Source organism: Vicugna pacos, chromosome 13, assembly GCF_048564905.1.
Source record: "Vicugna pacos chromosome 13, VicPac4, whole genome shotgun sequence".
NCBI classification, from domain to species: domain Eukaryota; kingdom Metazoa; phylum Chordata; class Mammalia; order Artiodactyla; family Camelidae; genus Vicugna; species Vicugna pacos.
The window spans coordinates 33,714,449-33,735,649 of record NC_132999.1 but is presented as its reverse complement, the minus strand read 5'-3'; the positions used below and the strand labels follow the sequence as shown (position 1 = coordinate 33,735,649).

Genomic DNA, 21,201 nt, shown 5'->3' with positions numbered 1-21,201 from the left:
AAACTTCTCCAATATCCAGCAGCACAAACATCCACAACCAAGTGTAACTTTCCAAATAAGTCCACATCTATTAGTAACCACTGGACCTATTTTCTGAGCAGAGAAGTGCGATGCTGGGGCACAGAAGTTATTCAACTTGTTCGTTCACCAAGTAGGTCAGATCAAAGTCAGGCAGAACTTTCTAGCTGGCAACTATCCAGCAATGGCAGATTTTTCTCAGAGGAGGTAATGAGCTCCTGCTACCAGAGATTGGGGGTGGGGCAGAACATGGAAAACTAAGTAAGCAGTTACAGAGGAGGTTCAGGACCAGATCACCCTGAAACTCCATACCAACCCTGAGACTCTAGGATTCATCAATCGGTTGCTTGTAGAGAAAGTCCTAATAAAACCAAGTATTGTGGGGCCAGGCTAGGGAAGTAGCCCATCTCTAGGGAGTTTTCAAAGAACAGGAGAGACAAGAGCGACAAGAGACATGGGCAGAGCTGCTGAAACCAAAGAATTGCCAAGCCAGGGTCCAGAGTTTGACCGGAGATAACGGAGCCTGGAGGAGAGATAACTTTCAAGAAATATGTCTGTCATCCATAAATGCATTCAAACCTTTGAATGTTGATTTACATTTGTGGTTTTTACCACAGGCATTCTTTTAAAAAATTACTTATAATTTTTATTGACCTGTTTCCAAAAAAGAATCGAGCTGGTGCTCTTGCTACCATATGAAGCAGCACCCCAGCAAAAAGGAACGTGGCTTAGCAGAAGTGTTCTCCTTTATAAATCCAGCTGGGACTATGACCAGGTAGTTAAAAGAAGAAACAATTCTTTCAGGAGCCAGTTTGGCTGGGTTTGCTCAGATGAGGCAGTGCTTAGATCTGGTGGCTCAGGTAGATGATTTGAAAACTTTGGTGGGTACCAGAATCACCTGGACAGCTTGTTAAAATTTACAAAGTAGAGCCTGCGGGCAAGTCTTCTTTATGTTGCAGGTGCTGACCTCTAGTTTCTGATTCAGCAGCTCTGGGATAGGGCCAGGTGATCTGTACCTCTAACAAGGTCCCAGGCCTGCATCAGCACTGCTGGGGCAGGGATCATACTTTGAGAGGCACTGCCCTAGATCCATCTCTTCTTCCATGAAGAGTCAGCAAATGGAAGCACAGAGGGGCGAAGTGAACCACTCCAAGGTCATGCAGCTGGAAGCCACCTCTCCTGCCCCAAATCTGAGTGCCCATCCTCATTTCCAGCTACTGTACGTCACTTGCGTAGCACTTTGTCATCTGTAAAGTGCTTCTGCGTCTACCAGTTCATTTTTATCTTCATCTTCATAACGATTCCATGAGACAGGAAGGGCAGGGGTTATTATCTTCATTCTAGAGATGTGGGAACTGAGGTTCAAAGAGGTTCAGTCACTTGTCCCAAGTCAAACAGTAGTAGTTTGTCAAAACGGAGACTCAGATAGGCCTTCTAATTCCAAACCTGACTGTTCTCCGAAGTTAACTTCACTCATTAGAGACAATGTTTTACGCACTTTACATATATTAACTTATTTAATCCTCACAACAATATTATATAGGTTCTATTATTACACTCATTATATAGATGAGGAAACTGAAGGAGAGAGAGGTTAAGTAATTTGTCTAATATTACACAGCACGTAAGTAGAGAAACATAAATTAAAATCCAGTGACTACAGCTTCCATTCTTATTGAGCCACCATACTGCGGAATATACAATTTACCTGGTTTAGGACAAGCGAGGACTGACTATCTGCAAAGCAAAGCCTGGCATCCAGGGGAGACACTCACTTTGACAGCATACTCCTTGCCGCTCTGCAGGCTCACAGCACCTTGAACTTTGGCATAGGCTCCCTCTCCAAGCAGTTCAGAGGTCAGCTTGTACATATCTGGAGGTGAAATAGGTTAGAGGAAAAATGAGATGTCACCCCTTTGTAAGCTAAGATGGAAAAAAGAGCCCTGTCACTTGGCTTCCCCAGCCTGGCGGTGCGGGTGCCTGACCACTCCGAGGCACTTAGTGACGAGAGGGAAGCTGTTAGTGCTTCCAGCTGCCTGGGACCCAGCTTCACAACAACCAAGTCACACTGAAGGATCCTGTTCCTTTTTAGAGATGAGGTCGGTGAAAGGGTTCAATTTGACACATTCTTCCCAAGCACCTACTATGTGCCAGGTGGCATATTAGACTCATAGTAGGGACACAGTGAGGAATAAAGCATAGTCCCCACACTTTGAGAGTCACAATCCAGAGGGGAAGACAAACTTGTACACAAGTGACCCCAGAATAAACCAGGCAGTGGTAAGTACTGTCAGAGAGGGACAAGTGAAAAGGAGCTGGGGGGAGAGAAAGGTTAAATCTATTCAGGGAATCTGGGGAATCCTCACAGAAGGGGTGTGATATGAATGAACACCACTCATTCGTTTACTCATTTGTCGAGCCCCTACTATGTGCTCAGCTGTGTGCCAGGCACTGATGATACAAAGGGGAATAAGCATTGTTTTATTTTATGCCACACACAGTGGAAGTCACACAGTAGAAGTCACTGGAGGATTCTGAGAGGTTTCCAGAAGTCACCCACAGGAAACAGGACACAGAAGTAGGATGCAAATGGATGCCTTGAGGTTTTTGGGGTGCTGAGTCAGAGGGGTTCTAACATAGCAACAGGGCCTGGGTTGAAAGATCACTTATGTGACATCCCCGAGCTCACAAACAGCACAAACTCTGTAACCCGCTTCCAGAGGAAGCCACAGCTCCACCGTGGCTGCTGCCTCCCTTGACCTTCGGTTTTTCCCTCTCGAGGCAGCCTAGTGTTTAAACCCACAGACTGAACAGAACACTTTTCAACCATGAAATTAGATTTTATCACTTTTAGTAATGAGATGTCCTATAATTGCACAAGCCATCCTTGAATAACAGGAAATACTCTCATGTTCATTGAAAGAGAAAGAATTGCTGACTTGGAAACTATTCTAAAAACCTTGGGACTTTTGTCCATTCCCCCTCTCCCCACCCCTGCTGCCATACACACACATCTACTGTTTGAGTTAAAGACAGACAAACAGACAAAACCCTACACTAAGCAACTTCTTGGTTCCATCATAGTTTGGTCTCACAGTTGCTTTTTGAAAAGCATGCTGTTGTTTTTAAGTATTTTAAATGACATGCTTCTTTCACAATGAACACATCAGTATTGGCCTTTGCACATGTCAGGATAGGTTGGTGGCTGGAGGTTCAATATCCCTGACTCACAAAGGGCTTTTTATTAGGACTACTCTACAAAATAGTCAATTCACTAGTGTGCCTGCAATGTTGGAAAGGGGGACAGTAAGGAGAAGCTATTTCAGGTCTCACAGTGAAAGAAACAAAAAGATGGAGGCTCAGTCACTCCTAGGAGTAGCTACTGATCCTTGCAGTCCTTTGCAGAAGTGTCCAGGGAGTCACTTCATCCCATCACGTGCCCAGTGATAACAGGACCAGCACTGAGCTGATGCCTCACACAGAGGGTTCAAAATATTTGATGACCCAACATTATAACCCCTGAACACAACATGCACTCTTAAGGTGGAGCCAAACTCATACAGCATAAGTCGTTGCAATCTCCAGGAGTCAATTCTCTGCCTACGGAAGATTTAAGTTTCACTTGCAGCCATGGCCCTTGGTATTCTCTCTTCCTCTTACATGGTTGTTCTACCCCTCAGTAGCCCCTCCAGGGACAGCTGAGGGAAAGATCACAACTGAAAAGGGGCTGAAACACACCAGGTGATCTTGCTTCATGTGCAACTCTGACAGGTTGGTCTTTCTGTCCCTAGACCATTCAGAGGAGGCCTGTGAAACATCTGAGGGTTTTCCCATCTCTGCATGCTCTCTCTCTTCTGTAAATTCTCTCACCCCTATTTCTCATGTCTGTCACACAGATAACCAGGAAGGTGGTTCTAAGATGATGCATCGTATGACCTACACCCATGGGCCACCAGGACGCTCCTTCCATGCCTGGGGAGCCACAGACTGAAGCTAAGAGACCTAAGAGGGTACCAACCTTCAAACTTCCCTGGTAGGGAGTCAGTGGCCCGGGCCCTCCGCTTCTTCTTCTTCCGCTTGTCACTTTCTGCAATGGTAACGGGTTCACTGCTGCCCATCTCTGGGAGAAAAGAGGAGACGTGAGGGAAATATCACTGTACGGATCAAGCTATAATCTCACCCAGAAGGAAAAACAGTGGGGGGATACCCAGGAGTTTTATACTGATGGTTTTTAAATATCTGTGAGGACTATTGATCTGTTTTGACCCAGGAGGCAAAACTAAAGGCGAAACCATTATAGGAGGTCATTAACTGTGGAAAGGAACTCAGACAGACGGGCTAGATTAAAAGAGGATAGCAGAAGCCTGCTGTAACCAAGCTCATTAGCACATGGATTTAGATCTGCCATCAAACTGTAGTCCCCAAACAGAAGAATGAATCCATTCACAGAATCCCACCTGTGACATCCTCCAGCCTCAGCACCAGAAAGGCCGGACCCAGGGAGCTAAGCAAGATGGGAGGTGGGTCTGGTACGGCAGTGGTGGTGGGGGATCTGGGATGTGGTGGTGGTGGGGATGTCCATGCAAATGAGATCACATGCTCAGTAACATCCCTGTGGGCATTCATAGTGATTCAAAAGGCCTTTAGTGGAGATTGCCTCTGTGAAGGTACAACAGGGCAGGAAGTGGGTTTGGTCCTAAAGAGGATGGTCCTAAATTACTTCATGTCCAAGGGCACAGACTTAAGTGCCTGTGAGTCCCAGAGCATACTCTCCTTCTGCAACTCCTTGTTTGAGAGGATGCAGGTAGGGTCTATTCGGAAGCCTGTAGTTAACGGGCCTACCCCAGGCTGCCGGCTGTGGTCATTTACTGCAAAAACATTATTATCTCTCGCTGGCAAGCACCTGGCTCCCCATATTAAAGGGAGGATTTGTGAGGCAGACATTCAGACATTGAGCAGATTGGGCAGGAAGGGTAGGAACAGAAATAATAAGCAGGAGCCTGAGAGGGGGAAAGAGAAAAGGAGGAATAATGAACCAGTGCCCAATCATAGTCCTGTTTCTAAGACACTCTGGTAAGGGCCTTCCCCTGTTAAAGATAAATTACTTATAGAACATGTCATGCCCTTGATCCAGAGTGGAGCCTTAATACTCTTTGCCTGCAGTTAGAAATAATAAGATTTCTCTGAAGTCTCTGGGTCTAAATCCCCACCAGGGTGATTAAACCTTTACATCCTTCTAAAATAGAGGCACTCGAGCACTGATGGGGCATACGATGTGAGAGACTTTTAGACCAACCTTCAATAAACACTGGCTCTGGGTTGCTGGATTTTTTTTTTTTTTTCTGAGAGATTTGGAAATGGAAGCTGGCTCTTTGCCCACTGAGGGGAAAGGCCCTCTCTCTTCTCCAAGGACCTTGGCTGAACACGATCAGAGAAATGGCAAGTCTGCTCAGGAAGATTGATTAGAGGTGGTATGTCTACTGTACGCTGTTCTCAGAAGCAAGTACACACAGCCATTAGGAGAAAGCACACAGAACAATGGCACGTTTCGACACCACAGTCCAGAAAGCCTGGCTAAGCAGCCAAGTGTCTGACAGCTCAACTGAGGTGCCTGCTTCCTTCCATTTTTAGGATCTGATGACAGCAGACTTTCATTTACACTTCAGAAAACAGATAAACACGTGGATAAAAGGAAAACACAGAGGATCTCAAGATATTACTGTAGCCAACAGCTTCAAGCACAAGACATATCTGGGGACTGCAACACACTATGAATTCAAAGATTGAACTTCAGCATCAACACCCAAGGGTCCACCTTCACCAAGGGAAATTAAAAGGAAAAAAGCTGCCCCACACAGTAAGAAATTCTACAGAAATAAAACATAGGGCCACTCATCTTCAGGAGCCCAGGAAGGGGGTACTGGCCATTGGGACAGCAGGCTGAGAAGGAGGGACCACTTTCCCTCTAGTCCTGCCCTTGCGTGCAGTTCAGTGGCAACCCTGTCCCCCCATCTGTCTTCTCGTGGGCACTGCGGGCCAAGTGCAGAGTGGATGGATTTGGGATTCACTTCTCTTTTTCCTTCCCCTGCCCACACTCTGAAGGAGGGCCAAAGGACAAGCAAAACAGCCCAAAGGCAGCAATGGAGAGGAGCAGCAGGAGAGCCGGCAGCGTACCGTTCACGGGGGATGCTCAGACACACTTACGACTTGAGCTCAAAAGCCCTGTTAGCTGCAATTTATACTCGGTCTTCACCGCAACAAGGCCGAGGGAGCCTCTTGTGGATGCGGCAGACCTCTGAGCATTGCTGCACACACAGCATTAGATTTTATGGCTTCGCACACAAAAAGATGGAGTACCTGGTCTATTCTGCATGGATTTCAAGGGAAGAGGGCGCGCCAGAAGGGACAAATGGTTAGCACTTTCCTTGGAAACCAAACTTGTTGTAGGAGAGTTGTTTTTGAAACTAGGAAGAAAAAATGTAGGAAGACAGTGACGTGAAAAAAACATGCTTAACATCCTTGTTTACATGGGGTAGGGGGATGGAGATGTGTAATAATCTTACCAATGGGTTGAGAGCTCTGTCTGTAGCCTGTCCTTACACTCTATTTCGTCACCGACTGTCCACTAGCAGGGTCTGTGAGACCTTCGTTTATTAGATGTGCAATCATTTGATAAAGGCTTCCTCAGGGAGCAAGGCTCCACAGTCAAGCTTGTCCTTGGCTCACCTCCTTCCCTCAGCCTAAGAACTGCTTTCAGGCATCAGGGTCCAGCTCAAAAGTACCCCCCGACCTCTCGCTTTAGAATGAGTTAAGGTTTGTGCAAACACTTTGGGAATATATGCAAATCTATGTGGTGTTACTGTACAGAACTAGAAGCTGGTGCTCCAAGCGCCCTGCCAGCAGCTGTACTAGAGCACTAGTTTCATTTGGCCTTGAGCTCTCCCCTGTGTCCTAAAGGCCAGGACTGTTGTCCAGTCACCTCTGCATCTCCTGTAAGTTATGGCGTGTGTCAGGCATGTATCAGGCATCAGAAAACATGCACTGAAACAAAATGCTATGAAAGGACGCATATGCTCGGTGTTAGCTGCAGGCCTGTCACCCAGGCCCTCTAAATACCAAGTGCACACACTGAAAGAAATGTGGACACTTTTGCCCTGCAGGCAACGTACAGTAAAACTATTCAGCCTATAAATTTCCTGATAAATTCCCTCTCAAAAAAGCCCTAGGACCCAAAAGTTTCTTAACTTTTTAGCAAGAAGCCGGGTCTTTGACACAGGACTGGGCCATGTATCTGCTATTTCAGAGGAGGGAGGGGGCACTTCTTTCATGTTTTCAGACAGACCCCAGCTGGCATGGAGACTCCCAGCACTTCCACTGCCTCCAGCCCTTGCCTGCCTCTTGGGCAAGGCTTGGGGGCCCTCCACTTGTGTATCGGCAGAGGTGGACCCGGAGAGGAAGCTCACGGCTGACGGGGAAGGCTCGTAGGCTTGGCATCAGGAGACCTAAGTGAACGCATTTCACAGGTCTGCCCCAGAGTCCAGTGTGTAGTGGGGCTGGGCGGCATTACACAGATCGCAGTGTCTCACTCAGCGAAGTAGTGAGCAGGGGAAGATCTGTGTAGTCTCCTCACCACAGTGTCATCATCATCATCAATACATGTGTTTCCATTCCTAGGCATAAGTTTATCCTGTTTCCTCCATTCAAATAAGGGTAGGGAAGCATGTTCTCCTTTCTTTGTAAAACCTGTTAGTCAACAGGTATTGATTGTGCTGGAAGTGCAGTAGGAGTTAAAGATACAGATCCAGCCACGACCTGGGTCCTGCCCGGGGAGAGGGCCTGGAGGACTTGCAGAGAAGATGAGGCGGGGCCGAGGGGCCTCTCCTGGTGGGACTACAACAGCCACAGGTATTCCTGACATGCAAATACTGATCCACTGTTTACCCCACAAGCTGACCCCAAAGGCTGCCTTCTCAAAGAACTAGGCCATTTCCCCATGAAGTCGCATGAGCCACATTACCCTCAGAGGCACCAGGTCTGTTCTCCATCTTTCAGTAAAGCCTATAGGGAACATACCAGCTCCTATGTCTGGTATGTGATATCAGTGATGATCATTCTTCCCCAGGAACATGACTTTGCTGGGTAACTCGGCTTGGCAAACTTAGCTCATGCTCCTCTCCCAACCATCCTCGAGTTCTTTTCAAGGTTGGTGATTCACTTTCCAGCCCGTGAGAGTTTGTTCCCTCGGTCACTAGTGCTTTCTAGAGAAGGAAGAGTAGTGATGGTAAGCTGATGAGGATAGTTACCAGTTCAGCTGCCTTCTCAGTCAGTGGCTGACTGAGCAACCCAACAAATGGAGAACCGAGAAAATGAAAGGAGGCTGAGGAGATGAAAGAGAAGGGGATGGACACTCCTAAGGAAGAGACCAAGACTAAGAAATCTGAGGCAGAGGAGGAGAAAGTGAGGAGGGACCTGGGGAGACTGGCCCAGGACATTCACTTCCCTGCAGCAGTAGTCCTAGGGGTTCTGGTACATACTCACACGGTGCTGACCGCATGCCAGGCAATGTTCTAAGCATTTTGCAAATGCCACATTGTACGTAGCCTAACTTATTTAGTCTTCACAACTGTATGAGGTAAGTATAATTACTGTCCACATTTTACAGATGAAGAAATTGGGTACAAGGAGATTAAGTAATTTGCCCACGATCACATAGCTAGTTTAGTGGCAGAGCTGGGATTTAAATCTAGACAGTCTGGCTCAGAATTCAAGCTTTTAACCATCACAGTATATTTAAACATTAATGCTGACAGGCAGAAGGAGATAGCCAGTCAGAGTTAGCCAGGCACCAATAAGAATGCTTTTTAATTTGGAAACCCTAGCACAGAGCTTCCCCACTGATGTTCTGTGAGATACCAATCCTCTCACCAGGCTGAACAATGTCATTTTCTCTGTGTGCTATGATGTCAAAAGGCCTAAGCAGCACTGCTCCAGCGTATGTAAATACAAGGGAATTACTACCACATTACATTATTATACTAATCCAAAATCTAATTTATCAGAAGTTTTTCCTCCTGGCTCTGAGATGGCTCTGCATTTTGTGTTCTGGACTGTTACGTAGGATGAGCCACCTGCCAGGCCAACCACGTTAATTCATGGCAGTTTTCGTATCAGGTACAAGGCTACATTAGTAGCCTGACCTATGAGATGGCTGATTTGGTTTCTGATGGCATCATTTCTATGGAGGTGACAAGGTCAAGGAAAGGACAGAAGCTAGTCAAATTTAATGCATGATGGATGAAAGAAGCCACCTGTGAAATCAGCTCGTCCTGATCAACGGACAGTCTGTGAGTGTGACTCCAAGGGGCTAACACATTTCACAGGTCTGCCCCAGAGTCTAGTGTGTAGTGGGGCTGGGAGGCATTCTATAGACTGCTGTGTCTCACTCAGCCACAGTGAAAGCAGTATGAGGCCTGCTAAGGTGCCAGCGGGGTGGTGATTCACAACAGGCCTCAAACAGGGCTGGGATGGTAATATTTCCAGAGGCAAAAGTTCTAGATTCAGGCCCATCTTTTTCCCGTTTTATGATCCTGGGACCATAAGCAGCCTTCAGAGTTGCCGCTGCATCTCCTGGTGGAAGGAATGAGAAGAGGAAAGGTGGAGCGGGTAAAGGAAGTGTGTGCTTAAGAAACAGCAAGCAGGAAAACAGAACTACCATCTGATCCAGTAATTCTACATCTGGGTATTTTTCTGAAGAAAATGAAAACATTAACCCCAAAAGATATCTGCTCTCCCATGTCCACTGCAACATTATTTATAATAGCAAAGATACAGAAATAATCTAAGTATCCACTGATGGATGAGCAGATAAAGAATGTGAGATACACACACACACACAAATGGAATATTAATCAGACATAAAAAAGAATGACATCTTGCCATTTGCAACAACATGAATGGTCCCTGAGGGTATTAAGATCAGTGAAATAAGTCAGAGAAAGACAAATATTGTATGATCCACAGGATTTCACTTACATGTAGAATCTTAAGGGAAAAAAGCTCATAGATAGAGAACAGACTGGTGATTGCCAGTGGTGGCAGGTGCTGGGGTGGGAGAAATAGGGGGTGAAAGGGGTCAAAAGTTATAAAATAAGTCATGGGATGTAGTGTACGGCATGGCAACTAGAGTTAATAATACTGTGTTGTATATTTGAAAGCTGCTAAGAGAGTAGATCTTAAAAGTTCTCATCATGCACACAAATTCTGTAACTATGTATGGTGATGGATGTTAAGGAGACTTACTGTGATGATCATCTCACAAACATCAAATCATTATGTTGTACATCTGAAACTAATATAATATTGTATGTCAACTGTACCTCAATTAAAAAACAAAGAGAAAGAAAGAAATAGCAGGCAGGAGTAAAGGACAGGATTTGTGTGAGCAGGATAGTATAAAAAGCTGAAAAAGGCAGGCTGAAGTTAGTTCACCCAAGCTTATTATTATGGCCTACAAGGCCCTCCAACATTTGGTGCCTGTCTACTTTCCAGCTCACCAACTGTCAGTCAGTCACTTTTTCAAGGAAAAATGAAAATAGTGGCTAGTTCAGCTTTCACGTTAAACAATCTCACAGGTGCTTTTCCTCGCGACAAGCGTGGTCCTTTGTGTGCAGCAGAAGGGCTTTACAAACATTTCCACAGTGCCATGCAGGATATTAAAACAATACGTACTCAAGGGTTGAGATTAAATTAGTAATTTTTATTGCTTCATCCAGGATACTTTTAAGTGAAAATGGCATTTAAAAAAAAAAAACTGCAATCACATGATGAAGAACACAACGACTAGCCCAGTTCAGTGCCACTTCCTAGATTCACGTGAAGGCACCAGCAGTTTTGCACACTGTTGCTTTGCAATGACAAACAGCATCTTGGCACTATTATGAAAATAGTTTTGACCTTGAAGATACCCTGAAAGGGTTTCAAGGGCTCCCAGGGTCTGCAGAGAACCACTGTGCCAGGCAATGGGGAGGGGCTGGGCAGGGCTAGATCTGTGCTTTAGGGCTATCAAACTAATTGTGATGGCAGAACAAACTGGAGGCAGGAGAGGGGCTGGAGGGAAGTGAGACTGTGGCAACAATGGGGAGGAAGAAAGGAAGGTGTGTCACTGAGGCAGGGATAGAAAGGAACAGAAAGAGGCGAGGGGTGTTACGGAGAGAAGGAATGAAGCCACAGAGGTAAAGCTGGTCCTGGTCCTGCCAAATGACTGGAGATGATGGAGGAGTCAAAGACCACTATCCTCCTGGAAGGAAGGCACGAGGTCTAGTTTCTCTCTATCCCAACTGCCTCGTATGGAGCCAGGCACAGAGAGGGATCTCACTGTATGTTTATTAACTAAAGTCAGGTAACCAGAAGAGCAGCAGTACCATCAAAGAAGGGGGAGAATTCAGGAAGGGAAGCCGGTTGGGTTGGAGAGCAGGGAAAGTCTGTGTCACTGGGAAGCGTCAGATGAAGGAAGGTGATAAAGCATCAAAGTATGAAAACTCACAGATCATTCTCACCCAGTCCTCATCCGAAGCAATCTACAAATGAGGTACTGTTTATACCCTGCCAGGCATGATGAAACCTCAGGTTAGTGTGTCATACAGAACACTTCAAAATGTCCTCATATATGTCACATATACTAAACAAAAACAAAAACAAAAAAAACAAACGAAAAACTTGAAAAGATACATCTCAAGCCATTAACAGAATTTCACTTCTTATACTTCCACTGTATTTGATTTTGTTTTGTTATGATATAGTTTTACCTTTATATTTTAAATAAAAGGGAGTATGTTTTACTTACTGCATGGTGTTCCTTACGACCCTCTCTGCCATTTATTCTGGTAGAAATGTGCTTCTTCCTACCCAGTAACTGCCAGGCAGCCCAGCTAATCCTAGCTGCCCAACTGAATATCAGATTCTCCCACCTGCCCCTTCCTCTGGAAATATCAGATACAGGTCTCCCTCACTTTTGGAAAGTTCATTTTATACGACTTTGCTTTTACAAAAGACCTATGTTAGTATGAACCTGTTTTCAAGAAATACGAAGATTTTCATTTTTATGAAAAAGGGCGGCAGTGAAATAGGGTGCAGCATTTGTTTTGCAGCAAACATTCTAGAGGCAGCCATGCCCGAGCAGTGAGAGTGGCACCGCCAAGCTCCTTCCCCAGGAACTACACTCAGCGTCAAGCTGCCAGGATTTGAACTGTGACTGTGAGCATCTGTGCTTGATCTCCACTTACTTTGTGCATCCGTTACTAAGATGGGTCCTAAGGTAATTGCTTTACACCACTTCAGCTTAAGAAGGCTTTCTATTTTCGGATAGCATGGGAACCTGCAATTTCAACCTGACGCAATCTAAAAGGTTCAGTGAAATGTGCAGCCAGTCGTACCTATAGGTCTGCCCAACTTTGGAAAGTGAATCCTCTGTAAACCTGAAATTCCAAATGCAATAATGCTCCTGCCAGGGGGCTGTGGTCTTCAGCTACAGGAAGTGCTTCAGCGGCCTCTGTATGTAGCAGACATTTTTCAGCTCTCCAATGGCCTCTGCTTCATCATACCTGGCATGAAAATCTTGGGAAAGCAGAAAGAGAAAGGACGTAAAAATGCTGACTCAAAAAAAAAAAAATGACCAGAGAAGATAAAGATCAACCTATGTTTCTCAAATCTACATGTCACACCAGTAAGTAGAGGCAATCACAGGTTTCCCCAGTCTTTAAATTCAGACATTGGAGCATTTAAAATGCTGACACAAACCATTTGAAGATTTAACAAGGGTCTGAGTAAAAGGTTTCAGACTATGCTTCCGTTGTGGGATTCCAGACCCAAAAAAGCATAACTGGACCTGGATGACAGATATGGACACCTCTGTTCACTGAAGAGCCTCAGGTGGAAGGTAAAAGCTGCCACTTCTCTGTTGTCTGTGTTTTTTAGAGATGAATGAGCTCTGGCTCCATCTCTTAGTGGTCAGGTCCAAGTCTTACAGGCAGGAGGCAGCAGAGTCAGAAAGGTAAAGCAGATGCTGAGAGCAGCAGGTGGCATGAACAGGAACAAGGTTTTATGCCAAATGCTTAACTACTGCTAGTTTTCCTCTTGATTGCTTCATTTTCTGTATGTTTACTGCTATTTTTAATCTCATGGTTCTAGTTATCACATGTCAAAGTTGATTTGCCAATGTCTCTACGAAGTGAATATGTACTTCCCCTTATCCCAGTGGAAAAGCTCTGAAAATGTGGTTTAAATCTGAATTCTGGGCTCTCGTGCCAAAATTTCTAAAATGGCTTTCTGACTGGAAGCCAGATGTGTTTCACCATTTCCTCAAATCACATGTCCCAAACTGGACTTGCCCCAATCCCTATCTACCCCCTTCTTTCTTCTTTCTCTTCTTCTCCATCAGATTATATCATCTTGCCAGTCACCCAGCCACAGAATCTTTAAATCATTTCTAATGTATCTTTTTCCTCCAACCTCATAAGCTCCAAATATTCCCACTGTCAGGCTTTTCCCTCAGCCTGGTATGTAGCTCCTTGAAAAATAACACCTATTCATCCTTCCAGGCCCATCATAAATTACTGAAAGCAGTCCCACAAATTACAGGAATAGTCCCTGACTCTTTTTTCTACTTTGTCCAGCATTTTAATTGAAACCACATCTACCATAATAATACTCAGAGCTGGCAGTACACATGCACATGTGGCTCTCCCACGAGGCCATACACTCCTCAAGGGCAAGGACAAATCTTATTCAACTTTGCACTTCCAGCACCAAAAAAAGGGAGCTCCAGTAAATATGTGAATGAATTACTCACCCACAAAATATTTCTTTATTGTTCAACAGAGAATGTTGACACACAGAATAATCCTTCCTATTGTGCTTTTTATTCTCAAACAAATCTTTATGGCCCAGTGGAACCACCTCCAGGGCCCAAAGAAGCTCTGGTTACACTCCTTCTCCTATGGCCATGGTGCTTCCAGGGACAACCCTGAACACGCTGACTTTTAACTCCTTGTCTTCAGTCTTGCTGCAGGTTGAAACTCCTTGGTCCCTTCTTGCTGCCTATAGTAGGGGGTGGCTAATTTTTTCCTGTAAAGGGCCAGACAGTCAATATTTTAGACTTGTGTGTGTCATATGTTCTCTGTCACAACTACTCAATATATTGCCTTTGCAGAGTGAAAGCAGCCAGAGATGATACATAAATGAGTGATTGTGACTATATTTCAAAAAAAACTTAATTCATGGAGGCTGAAATTTTAATTTCATATAATTTTCATGTCACAAAATATTAATTTTCTATTGAACTTTTCCCCCAGCCATTTAAAAATGTAAAAAGTATTCTTGGCTTGCAGTCCATACAAAAACAGGTGGTGAGCCCGATATGGCCTGCAGGCCCTAGAGCCAACCCCGCTTATTTCCTCTCCTCACTAGCTCCATTCCTCTACATGTGCACGCGTGCACACACACATACACACCCTCTCTGTTCATTTCTACCTCTAGGAGGCCTACAGTAAAAAACAACCTTCAGAATTCCTCTATGGACTCTGTGTTATTCTGCTGCTTGGGGCCACTCCAGGGCTGGGGAGGTAGAAAGTACATGAGCTTTTGAGCCATTAGTGCCTAGATTCAGAGTCTGGCCTTACCATGTACCAATGGGGTAGCATTGGACATAATACTTAACCTCTCTGTGCTTCACTGTCATCATCTATAAAATGGGAGCAATAACACCTACGTCACAGGGATTTTGTGAGAACTAGATGAGCTAATGCAAATCAAGTTCATGGCACAATGCCTGGCTTAGATAAGTAGGCACTCAGTAAGTTGTAATTATTATTCTAGCTTGGGATATGGCTTCCCCAGATCAGCTGTGGCCCTGGAAAGCAATCCAGCTACTCTGTAAACCAAACTGGGCAACAGGAGGGAAAAGACTGAAAGCAAAGAACAAAGGCAGATAGATAGAATTTGGAGGTTTTCAGACAGGCCCCGGAATTCTAAGTGCCTGGTTGGCCCTGATTCCTTCCAACACCATTCCAAATTCTGCTGGGCCTCTCCTCTTCCTCCTCCTCAGAAAGAACTTCTGACTCTCACACTGCCTGTATCTTCTCAGCATTCCTTACCTAATACGCAGATGAGCCCTGGAATGTTCTCCTCATTCTTATACCACCTCCTGGTAGAGGACTGGGAAAGGGTGAATGTGGCCAGACCAAGTCTACACAGACTAGCCTGTCACTTAGGTCTTATATCACCTAGGCACCCAACTCCCTCACAATTATTCATGAATTTCCTGCTGTATAGGAAATGGAATTTTTCCAGAGCTCAAGAATTAGTCTCTCTACAGAAGTTTTAGAGCAAAAAACCAAGTATAAAAAGAAGGGGTCCATCATACTACTTTTAAGACAGAAGCCATCAATGGGGGAGAGAGAAGCTTGTGACACCTCTCTCTTTGGTCCAAAAGGCCAGATTTGAGCCTGGCACTTCCTTGCTCCAACACCTCTGCTGGATATCCACTGTCTCCAGAATAACCAAGCTCATATGCTGTCACTCAGGGCTTCTGCACTCCTGCCCAGGGCACCCCTCCTGCATTATATCTTACCCTCCTCTACAGAAGTCCTGACCTACAACCCAGGCGAAATGGATAGTTTCTACATAACTGCCCTGAACAATCTCCAGCTTCCCACATGTGTGCATAATTCAATCCCAGCACCTGAAACATTTTATTATACATCTCCCCCTAGACTGTGAGCTAGGGACAGGGCATAGACTCTGTCTGATCTACCTCTGGGTCCCCTACACCTAGCACAGTGTCTGACATGGGCCAAACACTTAATAAATATTCATGAGTGAATGGAAATACCTGAAGTTATTCTGCCCTTAAACTGTTTTAGTTGGACTCTTTATTAGCAGAATAAGCACAGTCTGGGTCACTGCCAAGAAGTAGAAAGACCTAAGAGAAAGAAAAGCAGCACGACCAATGTGATCTAAGCAACGGAAAATAGGTTTTAAGAGCAAAGTAAAAGAAACCAAGGCTGTTTAGCCTGGAGAAGAGAAGAGGAGACCTAACTTGATTCTGGCTTTAAGTATACAAAAGGTTTCATGAGAAAGTCTTGATCTCACCCTCCCTTTATAATCAGAAGGAACTTTTCCATATTCATGGAAAATGGAACAAGAAAAAGTGGCTTACGTTAAGGCCAGAGGGGCTTAAGCTGGAGAGAAAGAAGAACCAAGTTAGGCACCACTTTTCCAGAGATACTGTTACTGTACTTTTTGGCAAGTGAATTGGAAGGGTTTTGCTGAGCACTTTTGTCGAAGGCTGTGCAAAAGGAAATAAATATGCTGCTCTGTTCCTGTTTGTTGTGGAGACCAGGTGGGTGAAAATACAAGTTGGGTAAGATTTTCTAATGAGCCACTGACTTTTCATTGCCCCCTCTTCCTGCAGGCACACTCTGTCATATCACACTTAGCAATCCGGTGATGGAACAATCTAGTACAGGCATACTTTGGCGATATTGCGGGTTCAGTTCCAGACTATGGCAATAAAGTGAATATCGTAATAAAACAAGTCACACAAATTTTTTGGTTTCTCAGTGCATATAAAAGTTATGCCTACACTATACAGTAGTCTGTTAAGTATGCAATAGCATTATGTCTAAAAAAAGTACATACTTTATTTAAAATTTTTTTATTGCTAAAAAATGCTAGCCATCATCTGACAACACTGGGTTGCCACAAATTTTTAATGTGTAAGAAACACAACATCTGGAAAGTGCAATAAAATGAGGTATGGCTGTATTTCAAATTTTCCTGATGGGACAGTGGAAAGAAAAAGAAGGCAACAATGTTAGAATAAGACAGTAGGGAAAATGGCCCTAAGAAATATACTTTCCACAAAAACAATACCTAACTGGATATTGATAATAATTGTTCATATTATTACTATTAAAGCTACCATTCATTGAGCACTTACTATGTGCTAAGCACTGTGCTAAGTGTTTAACATAAGCTATCTTAATCCTTATAACAATCTCATAAGGTAGGTAATATCTGTATCCCTGTTTCACAGGTGAAGAAATTAAGACCCAGGAAGGTAAAATAATTTGCCCAAGTCACACAGCTAGCAAGTGACAGAGCCAGGACTCAAAATCACGCAGTTCAACTCTAGAGTCTACACCTAACTACTGTCTCCTTTTAAGAAGGATGAGAGGCTGCAATTTAAACCCTATACTTTCTGAGTCCAGGTTCATATTCTCAGCTACTTCCTTATACTGCTCCCAGCCAGGAAGAGTAAAGCAACACAAGACATTAGGAAGAGAAGAGACCTCAGACGTGAACCAAAAATACTCCCATATTCCAAAGAATGAAGCTAAGGTCAAAGACTCATGGATGATAACGAACAGAACAAGGACTTGAATGCCAGCCTCTTGACTGCAAGTGTAGTCCTCTTTCCTCCATTATAGATTCTTGTTGAATGTGAGGGTGAGAAAATGAAGGAACAGTATGTGCCAAATAGGCTCCCTCCCCAGATACTGTTATAATGAATTGCTAATCTCACATCAGAGTCTGTGCCTGAACTATCAGGGTGCCAGCAGCCTCTGTAGACTGATTCTAAGATTCTGTTACTTAAGATGGCAACGCACTGTTTAATGGTACTACAGGAGCTGCCAAAATGCTCATATATTAAACCAATGAAGCAGTCTTAGACCAGGTAGCTTCCATACAAGATCAGTAGTCCACAGTTTAAACCTGGACTGTACTATTCCAACAGCTTCCTCGTTGATGACCCCATTCTCAGACACTCTTTGCTCCAGACTAGCCTCCATTCTGTAGCCAGAGTAAATATATCCCTAATGCTGACCTTTGGAGCCTTGCAGCATAAGGAAAAGAACATGGGTCTCTGAATCTAACACTCACAGGTCTGGACCAAGCTCTGTCACTCACTAGTTACCTGATCTTGGGTAAATCACTTTAATCATTCTGAGGTCTGGTTTCTTCATCTTTAAATTGGGTCTAAATATCTCCATATTACAGGATTGTGAGGATTAAATAAATTAGTGTGTGATGCATCTAACATACTGTTAGCCACAAAGCAGAGTAGAGACTGGATAAATGTCAGTGTTTTTCTTCCCGTACCCCTCTCTCCATTTTAGCCACAATCCACCATTTCAGCTTATTTCCCTTCCTCACCATCTCCATTCCTCTCCTGCAACACACACACACACACACACACACACACACACACACACACACACACACACACACACACTCTTTCTCTCTCTCTCTTTCTCTCTCTCCAGACCCCCGCTCAAATGGCTCCTTCTCACTTCCTCCAAGGCCCAGCATAAATCTTCCACCTTCAGGAATCCTTCCTAGACCCTCTTTGGTCATGTTGGGATTGATTTCTCCTTTTCCCAAACTCCCACTTTGTTTACATTCTTTACTACATTTACTATAGTCAGTCTGATTTCAGTTATTTATGTACTTATCTATCTTCCCAACTACACTGGAGGGAGAAGGCTCTGAGAAGACAATTACTTATAGGTGGGCAGGAAATGTGCTGTTCTCCTCTGTGTGTATTTCTCAATACCAGGGTCTTGTACATAGCAAGAGCTCAATATGTGTGTATTGAATTGAATCTTTGCCACCACTGACTGGGGATCTTTACAGAAAGATCCTGGACTGAGTTTATTCTAAAACTCTGCCTTTATTGCCTGACTTGATAAATATGCAATTTTTAAAGTATACTAGCATTCCTAAACTAAAGGCCACTAATAGATTGGTTTGCTTCATTCCTTCATCCATTCTTTCAACACACTCTGACTCCTCTCGAGATATCTCTTCAGGATGCAGGGAGACATGGCCAGCAGGACGTCTCTCATTCATAGAGGTAGGGTTATCTGGAAGTAAGCTCTTTGGAGAATTGTTCCACTCTACTGGTTAGGAGATGACAGCCATTAAAATCATATAAAAAAGCAGAGTTGTGGAATCCAAAAGTAGATCTGAATGATTTCTAGCTGCCTCAGTTCCCAAGTCTACAAAATAGAGTTTTGAGATGTTACATATAAAGCACTTAAAACAGTATCTGCCACAAAGTAAGTGCCCAATACATGTTAGATATTATATTAACAATGTACTAGCCTGGAAAAAGAGTCAAGACTTTTCACTTCTAGTACTATCTCCACCACTGACTGATGTCTTGTCCAATCTTGATCAAGTCCTTTCCCTTCTGCAGGCCTTCCCCCATCTGTAAAATTGAAGTAGTACAACCAGATGGTTCCCAAGTCCCTTTTACCTTCAACTGGGTATATTTTTCTATGATCAAGAGAGTCTTCTGTTCCAGATGCTGAAGCTATTGGCAAGGAAAAATTGTAGCTGCTGGTTCCCAGAGGAGAGAGGCCAAGGCCAAGGCCAAGGGCAGGACAACTGATTAGTAAACCACCTGTGCACTTTCCCGTGTGAACTATATCACATTCAGTGCAGGTTCCTGAACGGAGCACTACCTCCTTCCAACAAAACTCACAGCAAAGGCAAGACAAGAGTCTGAAAACAATAGCAGCAACAAAGAATCCTGCCTTGTGCAGAATTCCTGCACTTTCTTGCCTTTGATGTCTGTAATTAGAGCATCGTAGATCTAAACTAGGGTTCTCCTTAGGCACAAAGAAAAGGAAGAACACACAGGCCCACTCTGAACCTGAAAGCTCATAAAACAAAGACTAAAGCGAGTAAATAAAAAATGAGACTGACTCATTCAATCACAAACACTGCAGAGGCCTACTATGTGCCAGGCAGAGGAGGGATGAAACAACACGGTCCCTTTCCACCAATGTACTCGGAGTACACATGGGGTGACATATCCCAAGGCAGACTGTGATCAGAGCTACATTCGAGGTGCAGCCTCTGTTACAGAAGATGGAAGGAGGGCAATTAATCCAGCAGGGCAATCAGAGAAGCTTCACTAACAGGTCACATGAGACACAGGCCTTGAAAGATGAGGAGGCGGAACTCTAGGAAGAGGGAATATAGGCAAAGGAGCATGGGGAACAAAGAGAGTGTCTGAAGGGAAAAAAAGCTATATTATTTTGCCTGGGGCACAGGGTGCAGGTTTGGGAGAACAAAGGGAAACAGGGCAGGAGACTAGATTATAGAGGGACTGGCCCATGACGTTGAGGAGTTCAAACTCTATATAATAGACAATGAGGCCCACCAAGGCTTCTGAGCAGAGATAATACAATACATCTCAGGAAGATCACATGGGCACCCATGAAAAGGATGCAAGAGAAATCAAATTGCTAGATTACTATGGGATCACATAACAGGAGACTACATGTGTTTTATGAGCATGTGCTGGAATCCAACAGCTCCTGTTCACAGTGCTTCTTTCTGCCATGGTTCACTTTTATGCAATATGAGTTTAAGAGGTGTTCCCTTGACAGGCCCTCTAACCATCAAAATCAGCTAGCATAACAGGCTTCCCAAAGTCGAGAACACAATTAACCCTACGGATCACAGAAAGGGAAGAGCTGATGTGGGAGAAGTTGGGGAGGGGCACCAGCTGGCCCAGCTCCACATAAAAAACCAACCCTAGATCCTCCTCTTTACATCACTTACAGCCAAGCCCTATTTAGAGGCGCTGAAAGCACTTGGGCAATGGCTGAGGATCTGGTGAACCGATATGCACGAACCATGCTGGGCACATGGGCAATTGTCAATAAGCACTGACCCAGCCTGCAAGGTCAGTTCCACCTATAAATCCCACTGAAGCTTCAAGACCTAGGTCACCTTAGCTCTTCTCCCAGGGCCTCTCTAAAGTACCGCAATCCAAAATGACTTAATTCTTAGAAATCACACCTGTTTCACACATCAAGTATTCAGCACCCATTTCATGACAGGTGCCATATTAGGTGACTCATGTAATCCTATTCAACCTTCATAATGACCCTCCTATGCCCTTTTTATATAGGAGAAATTGAAGCTATGAGAGGAGAAATGACTTGCCCAAGGACACACAGCTAGGAAGTGGCAGAGGTGAGATCTGAACCCAAGACTGCCTGACCCAAAGTCAAGCACTTCCAACACTTCTATCCTGTTCCCCTTGCTGGCCTCTGATCTGCTACTGCCCATCTGACAGGCAGCCTGGAAACTCCCTAAGGAGAGAGA

General features: G+C 44.4%; 1 protein-coding gene across 4 annotated transcripts in view; it reads right to left on the bottom strand.

The window, feature by feature from the left end:
* The window catches only part of MKNK1 (MAPK interacting serine/threonine kinase 1), a 39,314-nt gene that overhangs the window by 17,496 nt on the left and 617 nt on the right, over window positions 1–21,201 (bottom strand). Inside the window, exons 2-5 of one of the 4 annotated variants that reach the window (XM_072974508.1) lie at window positions 12,450–12,630; window positions 11,561–11,619; window positions 4,037–4,138; window positions 1,794–1,891 (exon numbers count right to left, since the gene is read on the bottom strand). In XM_072974508.1, coding sequence (XP_072830609.1) covers window positions 1,794–1,891; window positions 4,037–4,136 — 198 coding nt within the window. In that variant the 5' untranslated portion in view covers window positions 4,137–4,138; window positions 11,561–11,619; window positions 12,450–12,630. Of the gene's footprint in view, window positions 1–1,793; window positions 1,892–4,036; window positions 4,139–6,375; window positions 6,483–11,560; window positions 11,620–12,449; window positions 12,631–21,201 lie in introns of all 4 variants that reach the window. The other 3 variants (XM_031684218.2, XM_072974507.1, XM_072974509.1) reach the window with 3 other exon arrangements.